General features: G+C 35.7%; 1 protein-coding gene across 7 annotated transcripts in view; it reads left to right on the forward strand.

Annotated features, from left to right (window-relative positions):
• EMSY (EMSY transcriptional repressor, BRCA2 interacting) overlaps positions 1-24589 on the forward strand; it is a 76033-nt gene that overhangs the window by 21962 nt on the left and 29482 nt on the right. For all 7 annotated transcript variants that reach the window (XM_037522992.2, XM_037522994.2, XM_037522997.2 and 4 more), the window contains 4 exons: positions 4970-5246; positions 12999-13253; positions 19675-19824; positions 22635-22805. In XM_037522992.2, coding sequence (XP_037378889.1) covers positions 4970-5246; positions 12999-13253; positions 19675-19824; positions 22635-22805 — 853 coding nt within the window. The remainder of the gene's footprint in view (positions 1-4969; positions 5247-12998; positions 13254-19674; positions 19825-22634; positions 22806-24589) is intronic.

Consider the following 24589-nt stretch of genomic DNA (forward strand, 5'->3'; position numbering starts at 1 on the left):
TTAATATACAGAAATAGACTATGTTGTATGTTATAAATTGTAGAAATAGATTATAGGGCTGGGCCTGCCCTGTATTGGGTGCCATCAGCCTGATATACTTTGCAAGTTTTTAAGTCTATTTACGTTAGTTTTTTTATTACCTTTGCTGGCTCTTATTTTATAGTAATTCTCTTTTGCCTGCGTCTCATCTATTCTTCTAATTTGGTATTTGAGGAATAGTGGAGAGAAGTTTTAGTTAAAAGAGCACCCACCTCCTATCCATGTCCTTATATTTCCTTACTTTGTTTTATTTTTATTCATTATACTTAACCACTAGTTGACATATTACCTATTTATTTTCTATTTCTTCCATAGACTAAGTTGTCAAGAATACTTTGTCATATTCATCACTAGATTCTCCTTGTGTTTGGAACAGTGCCTGGCATGTAGTAGGTGCTAATTAATATTTGTTGAATGAATGAATGAATGAATGAAATTATAAATGAATAAAATAGGTCTGGTTTCAGTACTGACTTCGGTCATCTTTCTTCAGCCTCAGCTTCCTTATGAAACGCATTATAATAGTACTTACTTCCCAGAGTTATCAGGGTAATTAAATGTGATGATTCATGGAAAGTGTTTAACCTAGTGCACGCGATGAATGCTTGGGAAATATCACCTAACGTTATTAATTTTCCAGTCATCTTTGGTAGACTTACATGAAAATACTTCGATAGCTGGGAATTCACCTGTAAGCTATGTTGGTGAACTTTTTTGTTTTTTGATTCATCGACTTTACTGTATCTTTATTTTTGTTTTTTCTTTTGAACTTATCAATTGAGTATGGATCATTGACTCATCAGACTTGTGATGGTTTTTGTAAAAGGACTTATCTCCAAAGTCATGTAGGTACCATGTGGTGGAATTTTAGGTTCAGCACCTTAGATTTGTCCTACTGTGTTTTAAAAAAATGAGCATTTAAAACAAATTAAGCAGAACTCATTCATTCCACAAATATTGATTCAGTATCTACTGTGTTCTAGATGCAAAACTATATTCTTATTTAATGTGTACCCAGTGCCATTAGTTTTATTGTTTCTTGGACAAGCTAAGTGTGGGTAGGACTAATAGATATTCTTTGGGATTTTTCTGTTTTTTTTTTTTTTCCCTTTTGATGGGTAATTGGATTTTTTTTTAGATTGCTATACCGTTACCATTATTGTATTTACTTTAGATTTTTCCAAATCCTATGTAATTTAATTTAGGAATTATTTTAGGTAAAGTAACTTTTACATTATAAATAATTATGAGTTTGTGAACTTGATGCAAATTAAGATAGGTCGTATATTTTCAGGGTAGACAAATTTCCACCTATGTTAATGTGGTGCCTTCATTTTAAGTATAACATTGGTACAGCACTTATATAAACAAAACAACAGAATATAGCTTTATGCTTTCACGTGCTTGATTGATATTTTTCATTTTATCCTTAGGGTGCAAGTCCCAGCACTCTTAAGGAGTTTTTGTGAGTGCTAGAAGGTCAGTAATTTGAATTATGGCCTGAATAAACACTGTTTGATTCACTTGGTTTCAAAATTACTTCACTTGCCCTGTCATAATAAGTAACTTTAAAGTACAAGTAAATTTTCTTCAAGGTGGATCTCTATTTTGGATAACCCCTTTTCAGATCAGAGAAGTCATTTTGCAGCCTGAAATTTCAAAATATATTTTATCATTTGTATCTATAACCTAAAACTGCTCTGAAAGACTATAGATTTACTTTACTGAAATTTTGTTGTCTTAATGTTAGAAACCTATGTGCATACTCTAGTTCTGAAATTGCAGATATTTGACACAAGTGTGAATGCCTCCCCTTCCCTTGCCCATGATAGACATTGCTAATTAACTGCGGCATACTTTACTGCCAAACCTTGGTGAATCCTCATCTGTGCCACAGAGTCCTTAAAAACACGGTGCTCCAGGAAGCTACTGCTATTAATTTGGAGTTGGCAAATGAGAACCCGAATTGCAATTGCTACTCTTACTGGTTTGACTGTGGTATTAGCTATGAGTTCTTTGGATTCTCAGAATTTGGGGAAAAGATATATGCTTTTTTAAATGAAACAAATAGAGGAGTATAGTAAAATATATTTCCAGATTGGTTTAATCTATAATGACCTTACTCATAATCCTTTAAATATTCATTAAGTAGTAATTATAAGTTACTGTTAAATACCGTTTGTTGACTATGAATTAATTATTGACCACCTGCTATGTGCCTAGCACTATGTTAGATGCTTCCCATCATTATCCCATTTAATCCTTGTAATGAGTTTGTGAGGTAGGTATTATTATCCCCATTTTATAGATGAAAATTGGAGCATAGCCTGCCGTCATTAGGCAGTAACAGGATCTGAGCTCTCAGGTTCATTTGACTCAAACTTCTAGTCTTTTCTTTTTAAACCATATTGGTCTGTTTCTCAGTTGACACGGTGGTTATTCTTGCAATAATGCTAATAGGTATTTGCTGATCAAGTCCTAATGGAAGTATGCTACTTATCTCTATATAGATGTTTGCTGGTCAAGATTTGTATGTCTCTCTTGACTTCTCAAATAATTAACAAACTCCCTAAAGACATGAGCATGTATTTATATCTTATAATTCTCTGTAACACTGACACTATATAATAGCAATGATACAGTTAAAACCTCTTGATATATAGTACTGAGTACATATATTTTTAGTAAATTTTGACTAATATAACTTCAGAACTTCTTTAGGATTGTATAAAAGTGGAAAAGAATTTCTCCTTTATTTGCATTTTTCAAAACCAATTTTCTGTGCTGGCTAAAAGTAAAAGTAATTTCAGTGAGAGGAGTATCATGTTTTGGGTATCATTCTACTCACCATTGATTGAAACTGATGCTGCAGATTTATAAATGATTTTTGTGTTCTCACCTGTAAAATGGGGATGATAATAATAGTGTCTGTATCATAGAATTGCTCAGAGATGGAAATAATCCAATGCATATTATTTCTAGGAGCTAATCTTGTTTTTGTTCTTTTCCTTAACCCTGTCATTTCATACATCAACAAATCCTTTTGTTTCAAGCTCTCAAAATCTGAATCTGATCTTTTGTCTTTATTTCCACTACTAACCCATCCAGTCTAGGTAGCCTCTATAATTTCTTGTCTGGTCTACTGCAATAGCTTCTTTTCTAGTCTCACTGCTTTTAATCTTGCACCACATAGCAGCTAGAATTTTTTTTTTAAATATAACTCAGATGTTATTGTTTTTCTGCTTAAAATCCTCCCATAGCTTCCTGTAATACTTAGTATAAAATCTGAATTATATTTTCTGGCCTCAGGTCTGATCTAGCTCTGCTTACTTTTTCAACCCCTCCTTACTCTGTATACTTTTTGCTATGCTGGCTTATTTTTGTTTTTTTAAAATGTCAAGCTAATTCTCACCTTAGTTCTTTGCTCCACCTTGCTCTCTGAAATGCTTTGTTTCTAAATAGTCTACAGGTTTTTTAATCATAGTGACTAATTTTGAAATCTCTTTCCTGCCTCTTTTTTCCTCTGTTCTCTGTATCAACCTATGAGAGCAAGTCCTGTTGATTTTGTCTTTAAATATGTTCAGTCTGTTCATTTTTGCCACTTTGTCACAAACACTTTGGTTACTGTCATCTCTGCTTGGTTTTTTGCAGGAGCTACCTGATTTGTCTCTGTGTTTTTGTTGTCTCTACTGTACTTCTTAACTAGCAAATAGAGTAATGGGTTTTAAAAATTTTGCTTTTAAAAGTTTTATATTTACAGGAAAATTGAGAAGATTATAGTTTTCCTATTTCTTCCTTCAGTTTCCCCATTCTTAACATTTTATATTGGTATGGTACATTTGTTTAACTAAAGTCTATGGTTTATTGATATTTCTTTAGTTTTACCTATTTCTGTCCTAGGATACCACATTACTTATACTTGTCATGTCTCCTTGGGCTCCTTATGGCTGTGAAAACTTCTCAGACTTTCCTTGTGTTTGATGACCTTGAAAGTTTTGAGGAATACTGGTCACATGTTTTGTAGGATGCCCCACCATTGGAATTTGCCTGATGTTTTTCTCATAGTTAGACTTTGGTTATGGGTTTTCAAAAGGAAGACCACAGGGAATAAATGCCATTTTTATCACATCATATCAAGGGTCTATAATGTCAACATGATCTAACATCATTTTAGCTCCCCATTAGTTCTCTGAATCTATTCTCTGAACCAGTCTTATAAATTCCAGTGTCATTCATTAGGCCCGTGAAGCTTGCTTCTGCCTTAGGGTTTTTGTCCTTGCTGCTGTGCCATTGAATGCTCTTCCTCTAGGCAACGACAGGGTTCACACCCTTCCTTCCTTCTGGTTTCTGCCTTAATGTCACTTTATCAGAAAGCTCTTTATTGAATACTTTATTAAAAACATTGTACAGAAATCCCATTACCCTTTATTTCCTGCTTTATTATCTCTTCCATATATCATTTTATGATTTATTTTTGTTTATTGTTTCTCACTATTAGAATGTAGCTCTATATAAAAGTATGAAGTATTGTTCATTCCACTATCCCCAGCATCTAGAACCATGCCTGGCACATAGTAGATGCTCAACAAATATTTATAATGAATGATTATCTAAATTACTTTCTGAGAAGATCATGCCAATATAGTCCCTATGCAGTATTATTGAAATATTTACTTTGCTGTATATTGCACACCATTGAGTATTGTCTTTTAAGGTATTTGGTTGGTGAAAATTGTTTCTCTTAAATGTATTTTGATGATTACCACTAAAGAAAGGCTTTAAAACATAATTTTAGTTGTATATTCCTCTTTGTTAAATTGTTTCTTCATGTTTCATAAGCTATTTTTGAATTGTATATGAGCTAGCTGTGAGTTTAGATACATTAGTAGTATAGAGGGTACATGAAAATAACTTATTTTTCCTTCCTTAGGTTATTATAGTGACCACATCACCAAGTTCAACCTTCGTGCCCAACATTCTCTCCAAATCCCATAACTATGCAGCAGTCACTAAGCTTGTACCAACATCAGTCATTGCTTCCACAACTCAGAAGCCACCAGTGGTTATAACTGCTTCACAGTCCTCCTTGGTCAGTAGTAGCAGCAGTGGCAGCAGCAGTTCTACACCATCACCTATTCCCAATACAGTTGCAGTAACAGCTGTGGTATCTTCCACGCCATCTGTGGTCATGTCAACAGTAGCACAAGGTGAGTGGTGATTCACCATGTCATTTTGTCCCTGTGGCATATGGGAATTTTGGAGAAAACTCTTCAAAACATGTGTTTTTCTGTTTTGGATGTGTAGGTCACTACTGATGTATCAGAGATGATTATTCCCGCTGCCATGAGAATGTCATGGTCGTGGGTTACTTTGTTTTCTTATATTAATTTTAAAATGTATTTTCCCCAAATGCCTGGTACCTAGTTTCTTAGGCAATTAATATTCAAAAAATGTAAGTTAAATCTTTCACAACAAATTTCAAATGGAGCATACAAATCTCTTTAATATAATGAAATTTGTGAATGAAGAACTTGTAATTATCTTACTATAGGTTCTTCAGAAGAAACATTAAGTATATAAATTTTCATAGTAAGTCACCTAATGATAAGAAGTGGTGGTAAGAGTATGATTTCAAGGACACACCATACGTCTTTTTTGTCAGTCTTCTCAGTTTTTCTATAGGGTAGATGATAAAGATAACGAGAGAGGAACTGAGATTGAACTGAAGGACAGTTGCTGCTTAATAAGAGGAAATGAAGCAAGGAGTCCTCACTTCATTGTTGTCTTAAAGCAGCTTAGCTTTCTTCCATATCTTTGCTTTCCTCCTATATGAGAGGCAAATAGCACACTGTCAAACTTTGTTTTTACAACATTGGTACGTCTTAAGTTGGGGATCAGAGGGAAGCATTTATTATGTGGATTTCATACCTAGGTTTGTAGTCTATTAAAGGAACATGGACACATAGACTTGTACTTAATATTACTTTTCATAGACTTATGCTTATACTTATGAGTTATATAGCAAGTCCTGGGACTTGGAAATATCTTAATTTGTGAATTAGCAGTGGATGCAAGCATTCAATTAGGAAAAAAGTGATTTTCATAACTGCTTTGTAATAGTGTGTTTTATATATTTTTGTAACAACGAAGAGCTGTGGATGCAGTGTCCCTTCACTCTACAGCCCTGATATATGAGTATAGGATTAAAGGGTCTGTCATTATTTCCTGACTCAAATACCCATTTAATATTTCAATCAATAACAGGTTTAAAATTTTGTTACCTTGGGCCTTCCCAGTGGCACAGTGGTTGAGCGCTGGGTTGCGAAGCTGCCCGCAGCCTCTGCAGCGCCAGTTCAATTCCCGGCTGCTCCCCGGCCACGGGAGGAGGGTCCCACATGGCGCGCAGACCTCTCCTGCCTCGCCCGCTGCTCCCCTCAGCAGTGTGCTTCGGTCCTTCTGCCTGTTCTGCTCCCTGCTCTGGCTCTGGTGAATTCTCTCACCCTCCCGCGCTTCTGACTGTACCCAGTGCTTGTATAAATAAATAAATAAAATAAATCCAAAAAAAAAAAAAAATTTTGTTACCTTAAGTAATTTTTAAAAACCATTTCAACCTTTCTACTTGCATAGTAGTAAACTATGATATAGTATTGTTACTAAAAATAGAAATAATTTTTATACAGAAAGTCAATTTAAAATGATGATTAGTTACTAAATAAATTCCTGATTGCAAATATGATCCAAATTTACCATTTCAAAATTTGAAGATGAACAAAGGAAAGGCTGTCTCTTCATTTGACTGATCCCTGCATTAAAACTATCATCAATTGATAGTTCTTTTTTTACTTCTCATACTAAGCACACAGTTTGCTAAAGTTTTACTATATTAGAAAGATTACTGTCCTTTCAAGGAAGTTGTTATTTGAAATAAAAAGGATGTTTTTCTTGGTTACTAATGAAATATCTATGTAAAGTAAATATTCCATATTTATGTTTTTGTTTCTTGATTTTCTCAGATATTTTCTGAATTTTGAGGGAACTTATAACTTCCTATTTTATCCTTTACTTCTTTTTTTTTTAAGATTTATTTATTTTTTATTTTTTATTTATTTATACAAGCACTGGGTATAGTCAGAAGTGCAGGAGGGTGAGAGAATTCACCAGAACCAGAGCCGGGAGCAGAGCAGGCAGAAGGACCGAAGCACACTGCTGAGGGGAGCAGCGGGCGGCAGGAGAGGTCTGCGTGCCATGTAGGACCCTCCCCCGGTGGCCGGGAGCAGCTGGGGATCTAACCTGTGCTGCAGAGGCTGAGGGCAGCTTTGCAACCCAGTGCTCAACCGCTGCGCCACCTGGGAAGCCTTTATCCTTTACTTCTTAATACCGTGTGTCCTTTGAAGCTTGAGTAGGCACGGGGGAGCTGACATGACAATGCAGAAATTTTTCACACAGTCACTGAAGTCAACAGATCATGAGGGATATAAGAGTAAACTATCTGAATATAGATATTCAGGAAACTATGGTTATTTTGAGTTTCCATTTGAGATCTTGAATTCAGATATTAATGCTGAGGCATTAAGTATTTGCTTTAAATAAAAGTAAATGTTAGTGGAAGAAACAATATATAGACTGCAGTGGTGCTTCTGACTGCAGGGCTTCTGTAGCAGCTCCTGTAGTGTGAGTACTTGGTGGACAAGGGCATTCGGTGTTTGCTTCTGTTAGGCAGTAGAGAAAGGCTCTTTTAGAACGAGGTATCTGTAGTTATTTTTGCAGTTGGTGGTAGAAGGGGAAGAGTCATAGCACAGTACCTTTGTGGGTGACACCAAGTTTGTAAGTGTAGAGATGATTCCACAGGTAGGAAGTAGAAAGATTGTGTATGGGTTGGCTCATGCTGTGGGAAGGGGAAAGAATTCCTTAATATTTGCAATGTGGGAATTCTTAAATTCTACTCCTGAGAATGGTTATTCTGAGATGGTCTTCTAGAGGAAAGGATAATTAATTTTTTTTATTATGAAAAATTCCAAATATACATAAGTAGAGAGAATAATGTAATGAACCTTCATGTGCCCATTACCCAGCTTCAAGGGTGATCAACACATGGTCAGTTTTGTTTCACTTGTACCTGCTGTTTTCTTCCACAAATCCCTGATCTGAAATGTTTTGAAACAAATTCCAGATTTGTAATTTCATCTATAAATACTTCTCTTAAAAAAAATTAAGAATACCACTATGACACCAAGAATTTTTTAAAAATTTTTTTAAAGATTTATTTATTTATTTGTTTGTTTGTTTGTTTATTTATACAAGCACTGGGTACAGTCAGAAGCGCGGGAGGGTGAGAGAATTCATCAGAGCCAGAGCAGGGAGCAGAGCAGGCAGAAGGACTGAAGTACACTGCTGAGGGGAGCAGCGGGCGGCAGGAGGGGTCTGCATGCCATGTGGGACCCTTCTCCGGTGGCCGGGGAGCAGCCGGGGATTGAACCGGTGCTGCAGAGGCTGCGGGCAGCTTTGCAACCCAGCGCTCAACTGCTGTACCACCGGGGAGGCCCGACACCAAGAATTTTTAACAATAATTTCTTGAGGTAATAAAATATCTAGTTAGTAGTATCCAAATTTCCTTGCTCATGCCATTAAAAAAATTATTATTATTATTTTTTTAATTAGGGCCCAAACAAGGTCCATAAGTTGTATTGGTAACTGTTATGTCTTTTTACTTGTGTATCTCATCACTTTTTTCTCTCTTCTTTGTAATTTGTTGAAGAAAGCATGATCCAATTTAAGTCTGATTATTTTTGGAGACAAGGGGAATGAACATTTTTCCTCTTGCATCACTTTAGGAGGCATGTCACATCTGTTTTTTCTCTTTTAATGATATTAACATTGATCAGGGGCCTCCCCGGTGGCGCAGTGGTTGAGTGCTGGGTTGCGAAGCTGCCGGCGACCTCTGCGGCGCCGGTTCGATCCCCGGCTGCTCCCCGGCCACCTGAGGAGGGTCCCACATGGCGCGCAGACCTCTCCTGCCGCCCGCTGCTCCCCTCAGCAGCGTGCTTCGGTCTTTCTGCCTGCTCTACTCCCCGCTCTGGCTCTGGTGAATTCTCTCACCCTCCCGCACTTCTGACTGTACCCAGTGCATGTACAAACAAAACAAACAAACAAATAAATAAATAAAAAAAAGCCTCTATTAAAAAAAAAAACATTTAAAAAAAAAACATTTAAAAAAAAAACATTGATCAATGGGCGTATTCTTTTTTTTTTTTTTTTAAGATTTTTATTATTTATACAAGAACTGGGATACACGCCAGAGATGCAGGGGGTGAGAGGATTCACCAGAGACAGAGCAGGGAACAGAACAGCAGATGGACTGAAAGCACTGCTGAGGGGAGCAGCGGGTGAGACAGGAGAGGTCTGCCCCGCCATGTGGGAATCTCCCTGGCTGGCTGGGAATCCTACAGACAGCTTCATAACGCAGCGCTCAACCTGTTGTGCCACCGGGGAGCCCAATGGCATATTCTTAACAAATTCTTAAAAAGCTATCAGCAATTTGCAAGGCTAATGATAGTTGCAAAAATGAATTGTCTTTATTTTGTTTATGAGCTGGAGTAACTTTTCCTTATTACCATTGGTTATCCTGAGATATAATTCATATAGGAAAAGCAGGGTAAATACCTGACTATTTTCCTTAGTATGTTCTCAGATAATGAATTGGTTCAATGACCAATGATATTTTTATTCCCCGTATCATTAAGATTTTTGATGTCCTATCAAACCATTGCAGATATTCTTTTGGTGGTCAAGCTGTCCATTCCTTTCCAGTGAGGGCCTGTTCAAATTGGCTCCCTAGGTTCTTTTGACACATCTGCATTAGTCCTTAACTTCCTTGTTTTGTGGTAGATGATGTCCAGGTTTACATTGCATATATTTTACCCCAGATTTGGAAGTAGATATTTCTTCAAGGAGCCCTGATTTCTTATGAGATCTACTATTTAGATAACACAATCTGGGCACTGTGGAGATAGTGATTGCTGCTGGGTTGGTGGTTGTTTTTAGATTTTTTTCCCCCTGAACTGAGCTAGGGTCCTTTTTTTTTTAAAGGGGGAAATATATCATCGTTCATATTTATATTACCAATTCCAGTTTAGAATTATGGGGTTTTAAGTTTTTTGTTTTTCTGTGTGTATAATTATATATATTTTTTATACTGAAAACCTGGTTCCTAATGATGAATAAAATCATGTATTTGATTAACATAGTAGTTTCAGAATAGTAAAACCAATATGATTAATAATATGATTGCTAAACAATTTTAAATTTTATTTTGGTTCTTTTTAAAAGATTTATTTATTTGTTTATACAAGAACCGGGGTACAGGCCAGATTCGCGGGAGGGCAAGAGGATTCACCAGAGACAGAGCAGGGAACAGAACAGGCAGACTGATGAAATACACTGCTGAGGGGAGCAGCTGGCGAGACAGGAGAGGTCTGCTGCGCCATGTGGGACCCTTGCCTGCTGGCTGGGATCGAACCAGTGCTGCAGAGGTTGCGGACAGCTTCACCATGCTGCACTCAACTGCCTGTGCCACCAAGGGAGGCCTTATTTTGGTTCTTTTGACTCTTGTGGTATTTTTACTAAGAATAGATAATCAAATCAACTGTTTTTTAAAGTCACTTGATATAATTTTGTCCTCAGATTAAGTTCTTATTTGGTGTGTACAATTAGGTTAATTTATTTTGTGTTTTTGGGGTGGTAATTTAAATTTTTTGCCTTAATTTTTTTATAATTTTGTAAAATATTTAAATTTTTACAAAGTCAAATCTACAAAATAGTGTATGTTCTGAGTACTCTGCTTTAGCTCTGCGACGGTCCTTCTATCCTTTTCTATGGTTCCCTGATAGGTAACCTTTTCCCCTCTAATTAGTTTTTAGTTTATCCTTCTGTATTTTAATATACATACTCTTGTGCATTTTAGTGTTTGGAAAGCATAGTTTTTGATTTCTTGATTATAACTGTGTGGTAATACAGAAAAAGGGGATGTGCTTGGTGTGTATCAAAAGAAATTGTTTCCTTTAGATGGCTCCTTCATATTTGATTTCTCCCTATTTTGCCCCCTCTGGATTACATACTTATCAGACTTGAGTCTGTAAATAACTTTTTTGTTTATATCTAAACCCTTCTGACTCTTCTTGTTCCTTATCAACCAAAGAATGGGCTAGTGTTTCTTATTCAGGTTAATTACTATGACCTTTCTACTTTTTTTTTTTTAAGATTTATTTATTTATTTATTTATACAAGATTGATTGATTGATTGATACAAGCACTGGGTACAGTCAGAAGCGCGGGAGGGTGAGAGAATTCACCAGAGCCAGAGCGGGGAGCAGAGCAGGTAGAAGGACCGAAGGACACTGCTGAGGGGAGCAGCGGGGTGGCAGGAGAGAGCTGCTCACCATGTGGGACCCTCCTCCGGTGGCCGGGGAGCAGCCGGGGATTGAACCGGCGCTGCATAGGCTGCGGGCAGCTTTGCAAACCAGCGCTCAACTGCTGCGCCACCGGGGAGGCCTGACCTTTCTACTTTTTACTCTACCTATTTCTCCGATACATTCTATTGCCATTGTCTTTTCTGTTACTTTGGTAAAAGACTTTTGTTTTTCTCTTACTTTTCTTTCATCTCATTTTTTTCCTCATATTCTTTTATTTACCCAATATTGTGACAGTGTTCGCTGATCTTTTACTTCCTTTCTTGATCCCACCTCACCCCAAGTAACATTTTGTCTAGCTACATTGTATTCACTAATACTCCAGCTTTCTATAATGTTTTTATTTGCTTTAAGCTGGTCCTGAATATGATTCCTGTTTTACAGTCTTGTTTCATGAAATCCTGTCCTTATGAAACCCCGAACTCTACCCATTCAAATGTGTCCTCACTTAGCATGCATAGATTTTAGAACCTGCAAGTATTAGTGAATTAAATAATTTTAGAGAGAAATGGAGAGCAAAAATTAGTTATCTTACCACTCTTACGATAGCACTTTTCATTTTTAAGTTACTGCCTTTTCACCCTGGTGAATTTTAAAAATTTATTTGGAATAAGAAGTCTACATTCCATTTGGGATGATACGTCTTTCGGGTAACATTTTTGTTAAAAAAATTAAATTGAGTAAATTTTAAATATCTTACTAACTTTATTCAGTAATTCACAAGACAGGCAACATTCTGTCTAGGAAATAGAAAGAATCTGAAGAGTTGTACAAAATTAAAGACTTACAGACAGAAGAGAGAAGTGTGAAATATCCTAAGTATTTGTAATTAGGTTATTGTCAGTTTCTTTGCATTGTTTCAGTGGTGCTCATAAAGTTGACATGTAAGTTATATTCCAGGTTCTCTCTGCTAGGAATATTAATTCATTTCTAGAAAATCTTCCTGTTGGGTTGTTGATGAATTATAAGATTACAAAAATCCAGCAAAGAGGAATTTCTCTCAGGCTCATTCATGTTTAATGGAAATAATTTGTATTCCTTACCTTTGTATGCTTATATTAATATTGTGCAATAAAGTGTTAAAATCTTAAATCAGAACATTTTTGCTGTGAATATATTGAGTATGTCCACTTGTAAATTTTTACATGATTATTTAATGACTTAGTGCTCTCAAGAAATGACTTTATAGTTACTAGAAATGGGCTATAAAGCTAACTTTACCATATTAAATATAGTTCTTTGTTTTAATGTGAATTATTTTATCTACTGCCATGTTTAAATTTCATTGTGAATTATTTTAACAGATGGTATGTATAAATTGATTAGTTTTAAGTCTCCCTTGCAAAGTTTGAAGACTAGACATCAGCTATGTAAACCACCACACTGAGTGCTTAATAAATTGCTTTTATTGGTTTGCCAAGTCTTTAAACTATTATACATTGGAATATCTAGAAGCTATGCTTTACTATTCTTTTTTCCTTTACTCTTTCACAGGTGTATCTACATCAGCAATCAAAATGACATCAACCAGACTTCCTTCCCCCAAAAGCTTAGTGGGTACTCCAACTCAGATTCTTGCACAGTTTCCTAAGCAGCATCAACAGTCTCCTAAGCAGCAGTTACATCAAGTACAGCAACAGACACAACAACAGGTGGCCCAGCCTTCTACAGTATCTCATCAGCAACAGCCTCAGCAGTCTCCATTGCCACCTGGTATTAAGCCTACCATTCAAATCAAACAAGAGTCAGGTAACTGGAATATGTTTACAAGATTTTTTTTCCCCAATCACTGGTTATCCAAAGACTGTAGATAGATACTTAATAAATTTCTGTATATGATTTCCTCAGGCACCAGAGTTTTAATCTGTTGGAAATACTTACATAGAGAGAATTAGAGCTTGGAAATAGAAAAGTGATAAAAAGCAGCTTTTATAGCAGTAACTTTTTCAGTGAACTCAGGAGAGATAAAGGAAACTGAGGAAATAAACTCAGCTTTTAGAATTATACTCTAGGACCTTGGGGTTATGGGAAGTGAATAGTGGAGAGGTTAGTCTGGGAAGTCTTGTGTTAGGTGACTATATTATAAACTTCTTTTTTTTTAAGATTTATTTTATTTATACAATAGCTGGGGTACAGGCCAGAGGTGCGGGAGGGTGAGAGGATTCACCAGAGACAGAGCGGGGAACAGAACAGGCGGATTGACTGAAATATGCTGCTGAGGGGAGCAGCAGCTGAGTCAGGAGAGGTCTGCCGCGCCATGTGGGTTGCTCCCTGGCTGGCCGGGAATCGAACACGTGCTGCAGAGGCTTCGGATTGCTTCATAGTGTGGTGCTTAACCCCATGTGCCACCAGGGAGGCCCCAGGATTTCCTTCTTTTTTATAATATTCCTCCGTTGTGTGTATTTATATCACATTTTTTTTATCCATTCATCTGTCATTGACACTTAGGCTGTTTCCATGTGTTGGCTGTTGTAAATACTGCTACAACAAACATGGGGGCACAGATACCTTTTAAAGTTAGTGTTTTTGTTTTCTTCAGGTAAATATCCAGAAATGGAATTGTTGGATCATATGATAGTTAAATTTTAAAATTTTTGAGCGACCTCATAGTTGTTTAATCCATTTACATTCCCACAACAATGCACAAGGGTTTCCTTTTCTCCACATCCTTGCCAAAACTTGTTATTTCTCGTCATTTTGTTAATAGCTATTCTGAAAGATTTGAGGTGATACCGCATCGTGGTTTCCTGTTAAACTAAACTTATTTATCTGAAAGAAATAACACTTGGTCATGGTGTATAATTCTTTGTCTACATTACTAGACTTGATTTGCTAACAATCTGTTGAGAACTTTTGTGTTCATGAAAGATATTTGTCTATAGTTTTCCCTTTTTTCTGTACTGTCTGTCTGCTTTTGGTATCAGGGTAATACTGGTCTCATAAAATGAGTTAAGAGGTATTTTTTCCTTTCCTATTTTCTGGAAGAGAGTGTGTAAAATTGATGTTAGTTCTTGTTAAACAGTTGATAAAATTTGCTAGTGAAATCACCTGACTTGGAGATATCTTTTTTGGGGAGTTTTTAATTATGGATTTACTTTATTTAATGATTATAGGACTGTCCAGATTATCTGTTTTATCTTGGTTGAGTTTTGGTAATTTGTTACTTTCAAGAAATTGAGTTCTAAATTGAATTTATGTAAGTCTAGTTGTTGGTTGTAATCACTTACTATCCATTTAGTGGCTAGAGCATCTATATTAATGTCCCTTGTTCCCACCTTATATTGGTGGTTTGTATCTTTTCTGTCTTTGTCAGACATGATGGAAGTTTATCAGGTTTTTGAAGAACCAGATTTTTTTTTTAAAAAAAGATTTATTTATTTATACAAGAACCAGGGTACAGGCCAGATGTGCGGGAGGATGAGAGGATGGCTGCACTCAATCGCCTGCGCCACCAGGGGAGGCCCAAGAACTAAATTTTTACCTCATTGGTCTTTTTAATAACTTTTCTGTTTTTCATTTTATTGTTTCCTTCTGCTTGCTTTGTGTTTACTTTGCTCACTGATTTCTTAGGGTAGAAACTTAGATTACCAAGTTAATGCATTTTCTCTCTTCGAAACATTTATCAGTTTTGTCTGTATGCACGTAAATAGATAAGTGATAAATTTCTCCTAGCCTACTTTAGTTACATCCGAATTTTGTGTGTTTTAAATTTACTTTCAGACTTCCTCTTTGATGATTACGACTATGTAATTAATTTCAAAATGTTGAAGATTTCTCTGTGATCTTTCTACTATTGATTTCTAATTTGATTCCACTATAGTCAGAGAACATACCTTTGCATCATTTCAGTTAAAAATTTTTTTTTTTTTTTTTTTCTGGGACCCTTGATGGTGGCCGGGGAACGAACTGGTGCTGCAGAGGCTGCGGGCAGCCTCACAGCCCAGCACTCAACCTCTGCGCCACCAGGGGAGGTCCTAAAAAAATTTTTTTTTTAAAGTATAATATCCCCAGAGTTTTTCTTCAGACTTGAGGACTTAGTTCCTTTACATGGTGTTTGGATGAGGTGGTGGGGCAACATTCACAGTTCTATATCAGGGTTGGAATGTTGGGTCCTTCTGGGTTGTATGAGAGTGAGTCCCTGACTACCTTGACATGAATGCCAAAATTCATGCAGTAGTGTAATTTCACATACAGCTTGGGAAGCACATAGGTGTCAAAGACACTTGCATGGGATAAGTCTGACAGCTGTGGCCTCCACTGTTTTGACTTCTTCCTCAGTTGACAAAGCAAATGGGCTGTACGTGACTGTGGCCCTTTTGGCCATGACCATTATTCCTCCTGTTGGGTTTGTTTGTTTGTTTGTTTTTTGGTCATCTTGGAAGCAAGGACCAAAAAGAGACAGTTCTTAAATATTTTTTGTAGTTTCTTAAATTTCTAAATATTTTTTGTAGTTTTGGCTCAGAATATGCCCTACTTTGGTGAATATTCCATTGTACATGGGGAAAAAAATGTCTGTTGTTTGGAGAGTGTTTTATTATAGAGAGATTAGATCCCACTGGTTGATTGTGTTGTTCAGTTCTCCTATGTCCTTGTTGAATTTTCTGTCTAGTAGTTCTATCAGTTGTTTAGAGTGGGATATTGAAGTCATTCATTATAAATACTCTGAAAATATCTCTTACTTTTTGCTTTTACTTTTGCTTTTTTCATATATTTTGATGCACCAAACAAAGAAGACACAGTGTCTTCCTGGTAGTTTGTTCCTTTTTATATTGTGTGGCATCCTTTTTTTCCCCTCTAAGAATTTTCTTTGCTCCAAAGTCTACTTTACCTTCATTCCGACATAGGAATGATTAATCTTTTGATTAATGTTTGCTTAGTGTATCTTTCCTCCTCTTACTTTGCACCTGTATATGTTGTATTGGAAATGAGTTTTCTGTAGGTAGCATAAAGTCTGGTTGTATACTTACTCTTTGTTTCTTCAATGCTATATTTACATCATTTACATTTAAAGCAATTGACATGTAAAGCTTAAGTTGTCCGTTTGCTATTCGTTTTCTGATTTCTTTTTTTCTTGCCTTATGGCTTTACGAAAAATTTGGAGTTTGTTATTTTTTTCTGTTTTCTTAGTGTTTGTTCATGATTATAATTTATATGTGTAATTTCTACTACATAGTGCTTTATAAATGGAATGCTTTTCTATTGCAGAAGGGAAACTCAAAATTTCTAATGTTGTCCTGTTGTACCCTTGTTGGGAAAATATGGAGCTATCTGTTTTATGATCTTTTTCCACCCACAAGAAGCTCTGGAACTTTGGGGACTGGGCAGGGATCAATGACAAACTTCTCTCTGAATGACATTCCTGTTCTGGGAGCTGAGCACTTAGTGAAAGAAGTGGGTGCTGGGGTGGGTAGCAGCCTGAGAGCCTCTTGATTAACTCCCCCTGAGCACACAAGCCAGAACAATGTTGATCAGGACCCAGTATTCTCACTGGTGCTGGGTGCAAGGGTAGAGTCTTTGTTCACAAATTTGGGGTTTGGTAGAACAAGGGAGCGCTTGCCTCTTCACTGCATTTGCCCAGGTCTTAGCCATATCAGCAGGTTCCTGGGGGCAGGATGAGCTAAGCTGATGTCCTCTTTCCCCTCAGAAGAAAACCCTCCAATTGGGAACTGGAGAAAGCAGAATCCATGTGTTTTTTGCTGTAGTGCTCTGGAGAAGAATCTGCCTCACTGGAAGGGGAGAAGGAGGAACTGTTCTTTTTTTAAATACCACAGATCTTGCCTTTTAAATCACATTTTTCTACACTTTCTTGAATAGATGTTTTTTTTTCCTTTCTCAGTGGGACCATTACTAGAGCTTTTCAATGGTGGTTTTATTTTACCACTTTTCGTTAGGTTAGCAGGTCAGCAGAATTCCTTATATACTTTTGTCAAAACTCAATCTTTGGGGTGTTTTTTGTTTGATTCTTTTTAATTGTGATACAATTATATACAACATTGTATTAGTTTTGGGTTTACAACATAATGTTTTGATAGACGTATATATTTTAAAATGATTGCCCCAATAAATTTAGTAAATATCCATTACCACACAGCTGTGAATTTTTTCTTCTTTTGATAAGAACTTTTAAGAAGAAAGGTTTCAAATACATTGGAATTGTTTTCTGTAGTATTACCTGTGGAACTATCTCAGCCTTCTATTTTTTTGGCAAAGGAGGATGAGCTCTTAAAAATATGTTTCATGGAAATTTGTTATTTTAGAATCTTTTCTGAGGTAATTTTGATATGTAATATTTTTCTAGAAAAATTTCCACTTGATCCAAAATCTCAACTTACCTGCATAGTTCTAAGCAAAGCAATCTCGTATGAGTCCCTTAATTTTGTTCTGTGTGGTTATTTCATTGGGGATTTCTTTTTATGTAACTTAAATATTAATGAGATAATAGTAGAAATTATTTTTGCTGTTTGTGATAATTAGAATTAATTATTTCTACAATAACTTTATTTTTGAATTCTCTTTTTTTAAACTTCTTTTTTTTTTTTTAAAGAGGCATGTATTTTTATTTATTTATGATTTTTTTTTTTATTTGTTTGTTTGTTTGTTTTGTTTATACATGCACTGGGTACAGTCAGAAGCGCGGGAGGGTGAGAGAATTCACCAGAGCCAGAGCGGGGAGCAGAGCAGGCAGAAGGAGCGAAGTACACTGCTGAGGGGAGCAGCGGGCGGCAGGAGAGGTCTGCATGCCATGTGGGACCCTCCTCCGGTGGCCGGGGAGCAGCCGGGGATCGAACAGGCGCCATAGTGTCCGCGGGCAGCTTCGCAACCCAGAGCTCAACCGCTGCACCACCGGGGAGGCCCTTATTTTTGAATTCTTACATTATATACTAGGCACTTTATAATTTTGATTTATTTAATCTTCACAAAAGTCCTAGAAAATATATACTATTACTGTCTATTTGAAGATAAGAGAACTGAATCATAGAGCTTAGGTAATTTACTTCACTATTCTAGATGTTATAGATTTAACTTCTTTGTTGGCTAAAAATTTAAAATTACTTAAGTTTATTACTAAATAAACAGATTTGTATGCTTCCTAATGCTTTAACCTAAATCACCATTCAAAAATGTAATAAGATTTTTAGTTGTTTATATTCCATGAATTATTTCTGTGAAGTTAGTGGGGAAAATGTATTGTAAAAACTACTTCCTCAGTTAACAATTTTTGGTAATTAAATTTATAGTTAATGTAAAAGATTTCCTTTTGAGTGGACATTTTTCTTTTTCTTTTTTTTTCTCCCTGCTCCCCTTTATTTTTTTATCTCATATTTATTTATTTATTTTTTATATCATTGTTCATTTATAAACAATATTTGCTTCCCCTGCCCCCTCAGGTGAAGATCCCATAAGAGTTTCCTTCACCACTGCACCCGTGCACCATCTTGAGTAGACATTTTTCATTTGGAGAGTCAGTGTGACAATTACAACATTCAAATAGAAATTCTGAACATGTGAAAACAAAATCATAACATCACCACCCTAACATTTTAACTTTATTTTTACATATTGCAGTCAAGTTTTGGCCCATAGGCTTATTTAATGTAGGGGGCAATAGCTATATATCCTTCATTTTGTATTTTGTGTTTGATAGTGAGCTACTAGAAATACTTCTAGAAAGAAGTTATTTTAAAAATAAAGGCTCAAAATGAGCCTTTCGTTTATCAAATATTTCTTGTCTTTATAGTTTCCAGTGACCTCTATGTTTAAGGCATTATGAGAAGTCTTTGGGGTACTGGGAATATATAAAAAACATTAACTTTTATTTTCAGGTCTTTTTTCATCTCGGGTATTTGCATGGAACATATTATTTAGTTGTCTGTACAAGTTTAGGTCAATGACTAATTTGATTTGAAAGCTCTTATATGTCACGATCCTAGACAAAGAAAAAATGTTTTTTTAAAAACCTTTTAGTAACTTCTGTAATGTTTTAATTGTATTCTTAGATGAGAGAAATTAGCAAAGATAGGAATTTGAGGAATAAAAGTGTAAAGGGTTTCATCACCATGAAAAAACTTCTCTTTAGACAAGACTTAATAAAGAGTATGTAACTATTGCCTTCTTGGGTAGACATTTTTTTTAAAAATTTGTGCTGAGATATGTCTTTCTTCTTTTAAAGGTGTTAAAATCATCACGCAACAAGTTCAACCAAGTAAAATCTTACCCAAACCAGTCACAGCAACTCTGCCTACCAGTAGCAATTCCCCTATTATGGTGGTTAGCAGTAATGGTGCAATTATGACAACTAAACTGGTAACCACTCCTACTGGTAAGTTTTCTTGACCATCAGTCCATTCATTTCTCATTTATTCATCCAGTAATTTATTTGTATCAGCAACGTGCTTGACACTGGGAATATAGAGATCAATCAGACCATTCTTCAAAAAGATCTTTCTTACCTCCCTCCCCCAAGCTGAAATTAGCTTTCTTACTATTGTCACCATCCTTTGTTCTTTTCCTATATAACATGCACTACAACTTCCAGTTTCTTAGCCACGTGTTAATTGATTTACCCAATTAGACTGTAAACTCTATGAGGCTAAGGGAGCATGTCTGTTTTATTCCCCATGTATATGTAGAGCTGGTCTTATAGGTAGGAGTTTAGTCAGAATTTGCTGATTGAATGAAATCACAATCCTAGCCTACAAGGATCTCATTCTGGTGATGTTAAAAATCTATATTACATTACAGTGTAGTAGACAGAGGGAAGCACAGTCTAGATTTTTCCCAGATAGGAGAGCAACTAGCAACCATACCCAAGGAAGTGACAGTGCAGAACATTTTAAACAGTACTCTTTGTGCCCTTGAATAGGTTATTTAATCTCTAAATCTTTCTCCTTGTCTATTTAGATAGGGTCATAAGGTCTTTGTAAGTATTAATGAAATTAGCTATGTAAAGTACTCAGAAGAGTGCTCAATAACTATTACTATTAATACTAGAATTAGCCATTGCTGTTACTTTAAATTTCTATAAGCTGTACCAAATTTTTTGAGGAGGGCCAGTATTTAGGAGATAGAATTAAAGTAATATAAATTGATAACTGTATCAAATTTGTACACTATCATTTATTGGCCAGTATATAAAAGTCTGCACAATCATGGCACTTACTCTCCCTTAGGTTTTATTTTATTTTAAGATTGATTTATTTATGCATACAAGAGCTGGGGTACAGGGCAGAGATGCGGGGGGGGGTGGGGTCGGAGGGAGTGAGAAGATTCACCAGAGACAGAGTGGGGAGCAGAACAGGCAGACTGACTGAAATACACTGCTGAGGGAAGCAGCGGGCAAGACAGGAGAGGTCTGCTGTGCCATGTGGGCCAGCTCCCTGGCTGGCCGGGGATTGAACTCATGCTGCAGAGGCTGCGGATTGCTTCATAGTGCGGTTCTTAACCCCTTGCGCCACCGGGGAGGCCCTTCCTTAGGTTTTAATATCTCCATTTTCAGCAACAATCCACAGACTTAGATTAAAGTTTGCCCAGTGTCATACAGTTAAGAAATGGTAGAAATGGTATTTGAACCCAGATCTGTTTGACTCTGAAAGCCTGTACTTCTTCCCTTTGTATTATGGGAAAGTATAATTAACCTGAAATTTACCACTTTCATAATTTTTAAGTTACAGTTCTTGGCATTAAATACATTCACATTGTTTTGTAGGCATCAGAACTTTTTCATTTTCCCATACTGAAACTCTGTTCCCATTAAACAATAAAATGGGAGCCCATTTTTACCTTCCCGCGGTCTCTGGCAACTACCATCCTACTTTATTTCATTTTTGCAAATCCTGTGCTTTAAGGATACTTATTCCTGTATTAGATCTGTCATACTTCCCCCTCTCTCCAATTTTTTCCATTTGGTAGAAAGCTAAGAGTGTATTTTATATTTATATATATATATATATATATATATATATATATATATATACACACACACATAATTGCTCAGGTAAGGAAAGGTAGTGTAAAACAATGTGTCCGTACTTCATGTATCTATATTAGAATAAGTGCTTCTCTTTTTAAACAAAAACTTAAGTTGAAAAAATCTTCAGCTACAATTCAGTTGATTCGAACTGTGTATCTTTATTGGCATGTTTACTTTGCATAAACATTCAGCTGTATAGTTGTGACCAATTTAAACTAATTCTACTTAATGTTCTTATTGCCCCCTTTTTTAAGTTTTGAGTGTGTTTTTAAAAAGGTGAATTACTTGGAAAATCATTTGGGGGAGTGGACTTGTTGAAAGTGGTTATCTTGTCAGTTGAAGGTGTTATTGTAGTTGTCCTCATTCTTTCCAAAACTAATACTTAGCTATTTAGTATAGCATTTATGAGCTGACCAGATTAATAAGAAGCTATAACAGGATCATCTGATAGTTTTTAACTACTGTTTTGGGGAAGAAGGGCTAGAAATATTGGGAAAAATATAAAATCTATTGAGGAACATGGAGAAAAATATTCTAATAGGTCAGTTAAAGTTGAGGAAATAAGTAAATAGTGAAGTTTTTAGGCTAAAATGAAATATTTCTGGCAAGTCTTGGCAACCTTAGCTTTCATCTCTAGTAAGGTGATGGAATGACTTTAAAATATGGAAATATATTTAGAGGGTAGCAGAATACAAAACAGTAAAGGTTTATAAAATTTTAGGCAAACAATACTTCCTTATATGCTAAGTGCTGACATTGGGTTTGGCAGTGAGACAGCATAAAACAGATGTAGAGACCTTAAAATATGTAACAGAAATATCTAAAATGCTCTGGCAGGAAAGATGATTTAAATTTAAGTTTCTTTTGGCATAAAAGTGGTGGAAGAAGGGTAGTGAAAGAAGGGAGCAGAGTTAGCTATACTTTTTTCTTGGGACTAGTAATTTGATGTAACACGTCACAAAATTTTCTGTATAAAATTAATTAATGGAATTGTGCATTGGAAGTTGGTTGTAAATTGTTATTTTATTGTCTTGACATCTTGAAATTCCATTTTCAAGTTTAAGCAATGTAGGTTACATTAAATTATTGTTGAGCAGTATAAATTGTCATTCTTTTATAAGTACTAACAAGTTTTTCCTTTGGCACATCCATTTTTACAGGTACACAGGCGACGTATACCCGGCCAACGGTGAGCCCGTCCATAGGTCGGATGGCTGCAACCCCTGGAGCGGCAACCTATGTGAAAACTACCAGTGGCAGCATCATTACAGTAGTGCCCAAATCATTGGCTACCTTGGGGGGCAAGATAATTAGCAGTAACATAGTTTCTGGTAGGTATATCTGAAATATGTTAAAGGTATAGTTCACCTTCAATAAGAGAAAACCACATTTCATTTTTGAAGGATTCTTTTTTGGATCTCACTTTTCTGCTTAGAAATCTTAAACTTTGTTTTTAGTCCTGATGTTTCGTGATCTAAGTATAATTTTTCACTTCTGGTATTAAATATTCATGTGTTAAGCTTTTGATAGTTCTAAAATCCAAAGAACCTTTAGTTTATAATCAGAATGGAGAGATTATTGCTTAGATTTACGTAGAAAATTTTCATTTATGAAGTATTCTGTGAGTTGTCTGTGCATTCAGACCTCAGAACTTTGAGATAGTTGATATTATCATCAATTTTTAGCTGCAAACAAATTTGACTTAAGGGAGGTGAAATCAATCTGCTCAAGATCACATAGTGAAATAGTGGGAGAGCTAGTATCTGTTACTCTAACTAAATATGTTTGAGGACCATATCTCATCCTTCCAATTACTAATGTCCCTTTAGCTTATTAAAAGTAAAAGCACTTGAATATCTTTATTTACTTTTTACCATTTATATTGATTATTTACTTTTTAAAAATAATTTACTCAAATAGTGAAATCTAATAATATTTACTGGTATTTTGGAACTTACCTGACTTTAATTGGTTCATTAATTCCTGAAGTGTTTGGGTTGTGAACTCTGGACGTGGTATGTTAACACGGCATCCATTTTCATTGATTATTATTTTTTAATTAAAATGATGTAAATAATCTCTGATTAAGCAATCCTTGTGGACTTTACTGTCTACTCTTTTTGTAGACTAGCCATATTTTGTATGCCCCAGGTGAGTTTTTTAAAGTTAAGGGGTTGAATTTCCTGGCAGCAATATTTTGTTGCTGATAACTTAAAGTGAAAAAAAAAAAAAAAGCAAAATAGGGCATGGTATTGGTATAAAACTATATTTAAAACTGTTGAATTTGGCTCTACTTTTAAGTGTAAGTGAGAAAATCCAGCATTTGCCAAACTGAGAAGGGGGTGGAAACTGTTAGGGAAAGATTCTTCATACTCCAATTTTAAGAGGATATTTTAAATAACAGTTAAAACTAAAATCATAACTTAATACTTGATGATATCTTTAAATAGTATAGAGCACTTACTCAAACATTTTTCAAAAAGTGATCACTTTTTTTAATTGGTGTATACCTTTCTGTGATCAAAAGGGTTTCTTTTACTTACATATGAATTCATAGCATCATATACTTGAAGTAATGTCTAGGTGTCGGGAGACCTCTATTTTCAAACTTATTTAACGGCTTTGTACTAGGGTAGAGCAATACAAGTAAACACATTTTCTAGAAAGTAGTGAGATTTATTCCCTACACATACATACATTTTATCAATCTTTGTATTCAGGTTTAAAGTAATTAATGGTTAGTTGCTATTTCTATGTATGGGTACACACTGGAAGAGTTCTTAAACTTTCCCAGCATTGCAGGGTAAGTTGACACAAGGTTGAAACAGCTTTATTCATTGCAGGGAACCTATTTTATCTCTACCTTTGCTTCACTGATACTGCTCTCATTTCTAATTACTCTAAGTTGATCCTTACATTACCTATCAACATTTTTTATTAAGACAATTTCTTATTTTGTAATCTTGTTCCATGGTACTGGGATAGTTTGTTACTAGTTTTTATGTCCTCAGTGTCTATTCATAGTAAACTGGTAAGCCTTGGTTGAATGAACTTAGATAGTTTTTGCCTTTATCCATGAACAGATGCTGCATCCTAGAATCTGCCCCTGCTCTGT

The sequence above is a fragment of the Talpa occidentalis genome, unplaced genomic scaffold (genome assembly GCF_014898055.3).
Source record: "Talpa occidentalis isolate TD23 unplaced genomic scaffold, MPIMG_talOcc4v2.1 talOcc4.3, whole genome shotgun sequence".
NCBI lineage: Eukaryota > Metazoa > Chordata > Mammalia > Eulipotyphla > Talpidae > Talpa > Talpa occidentalis.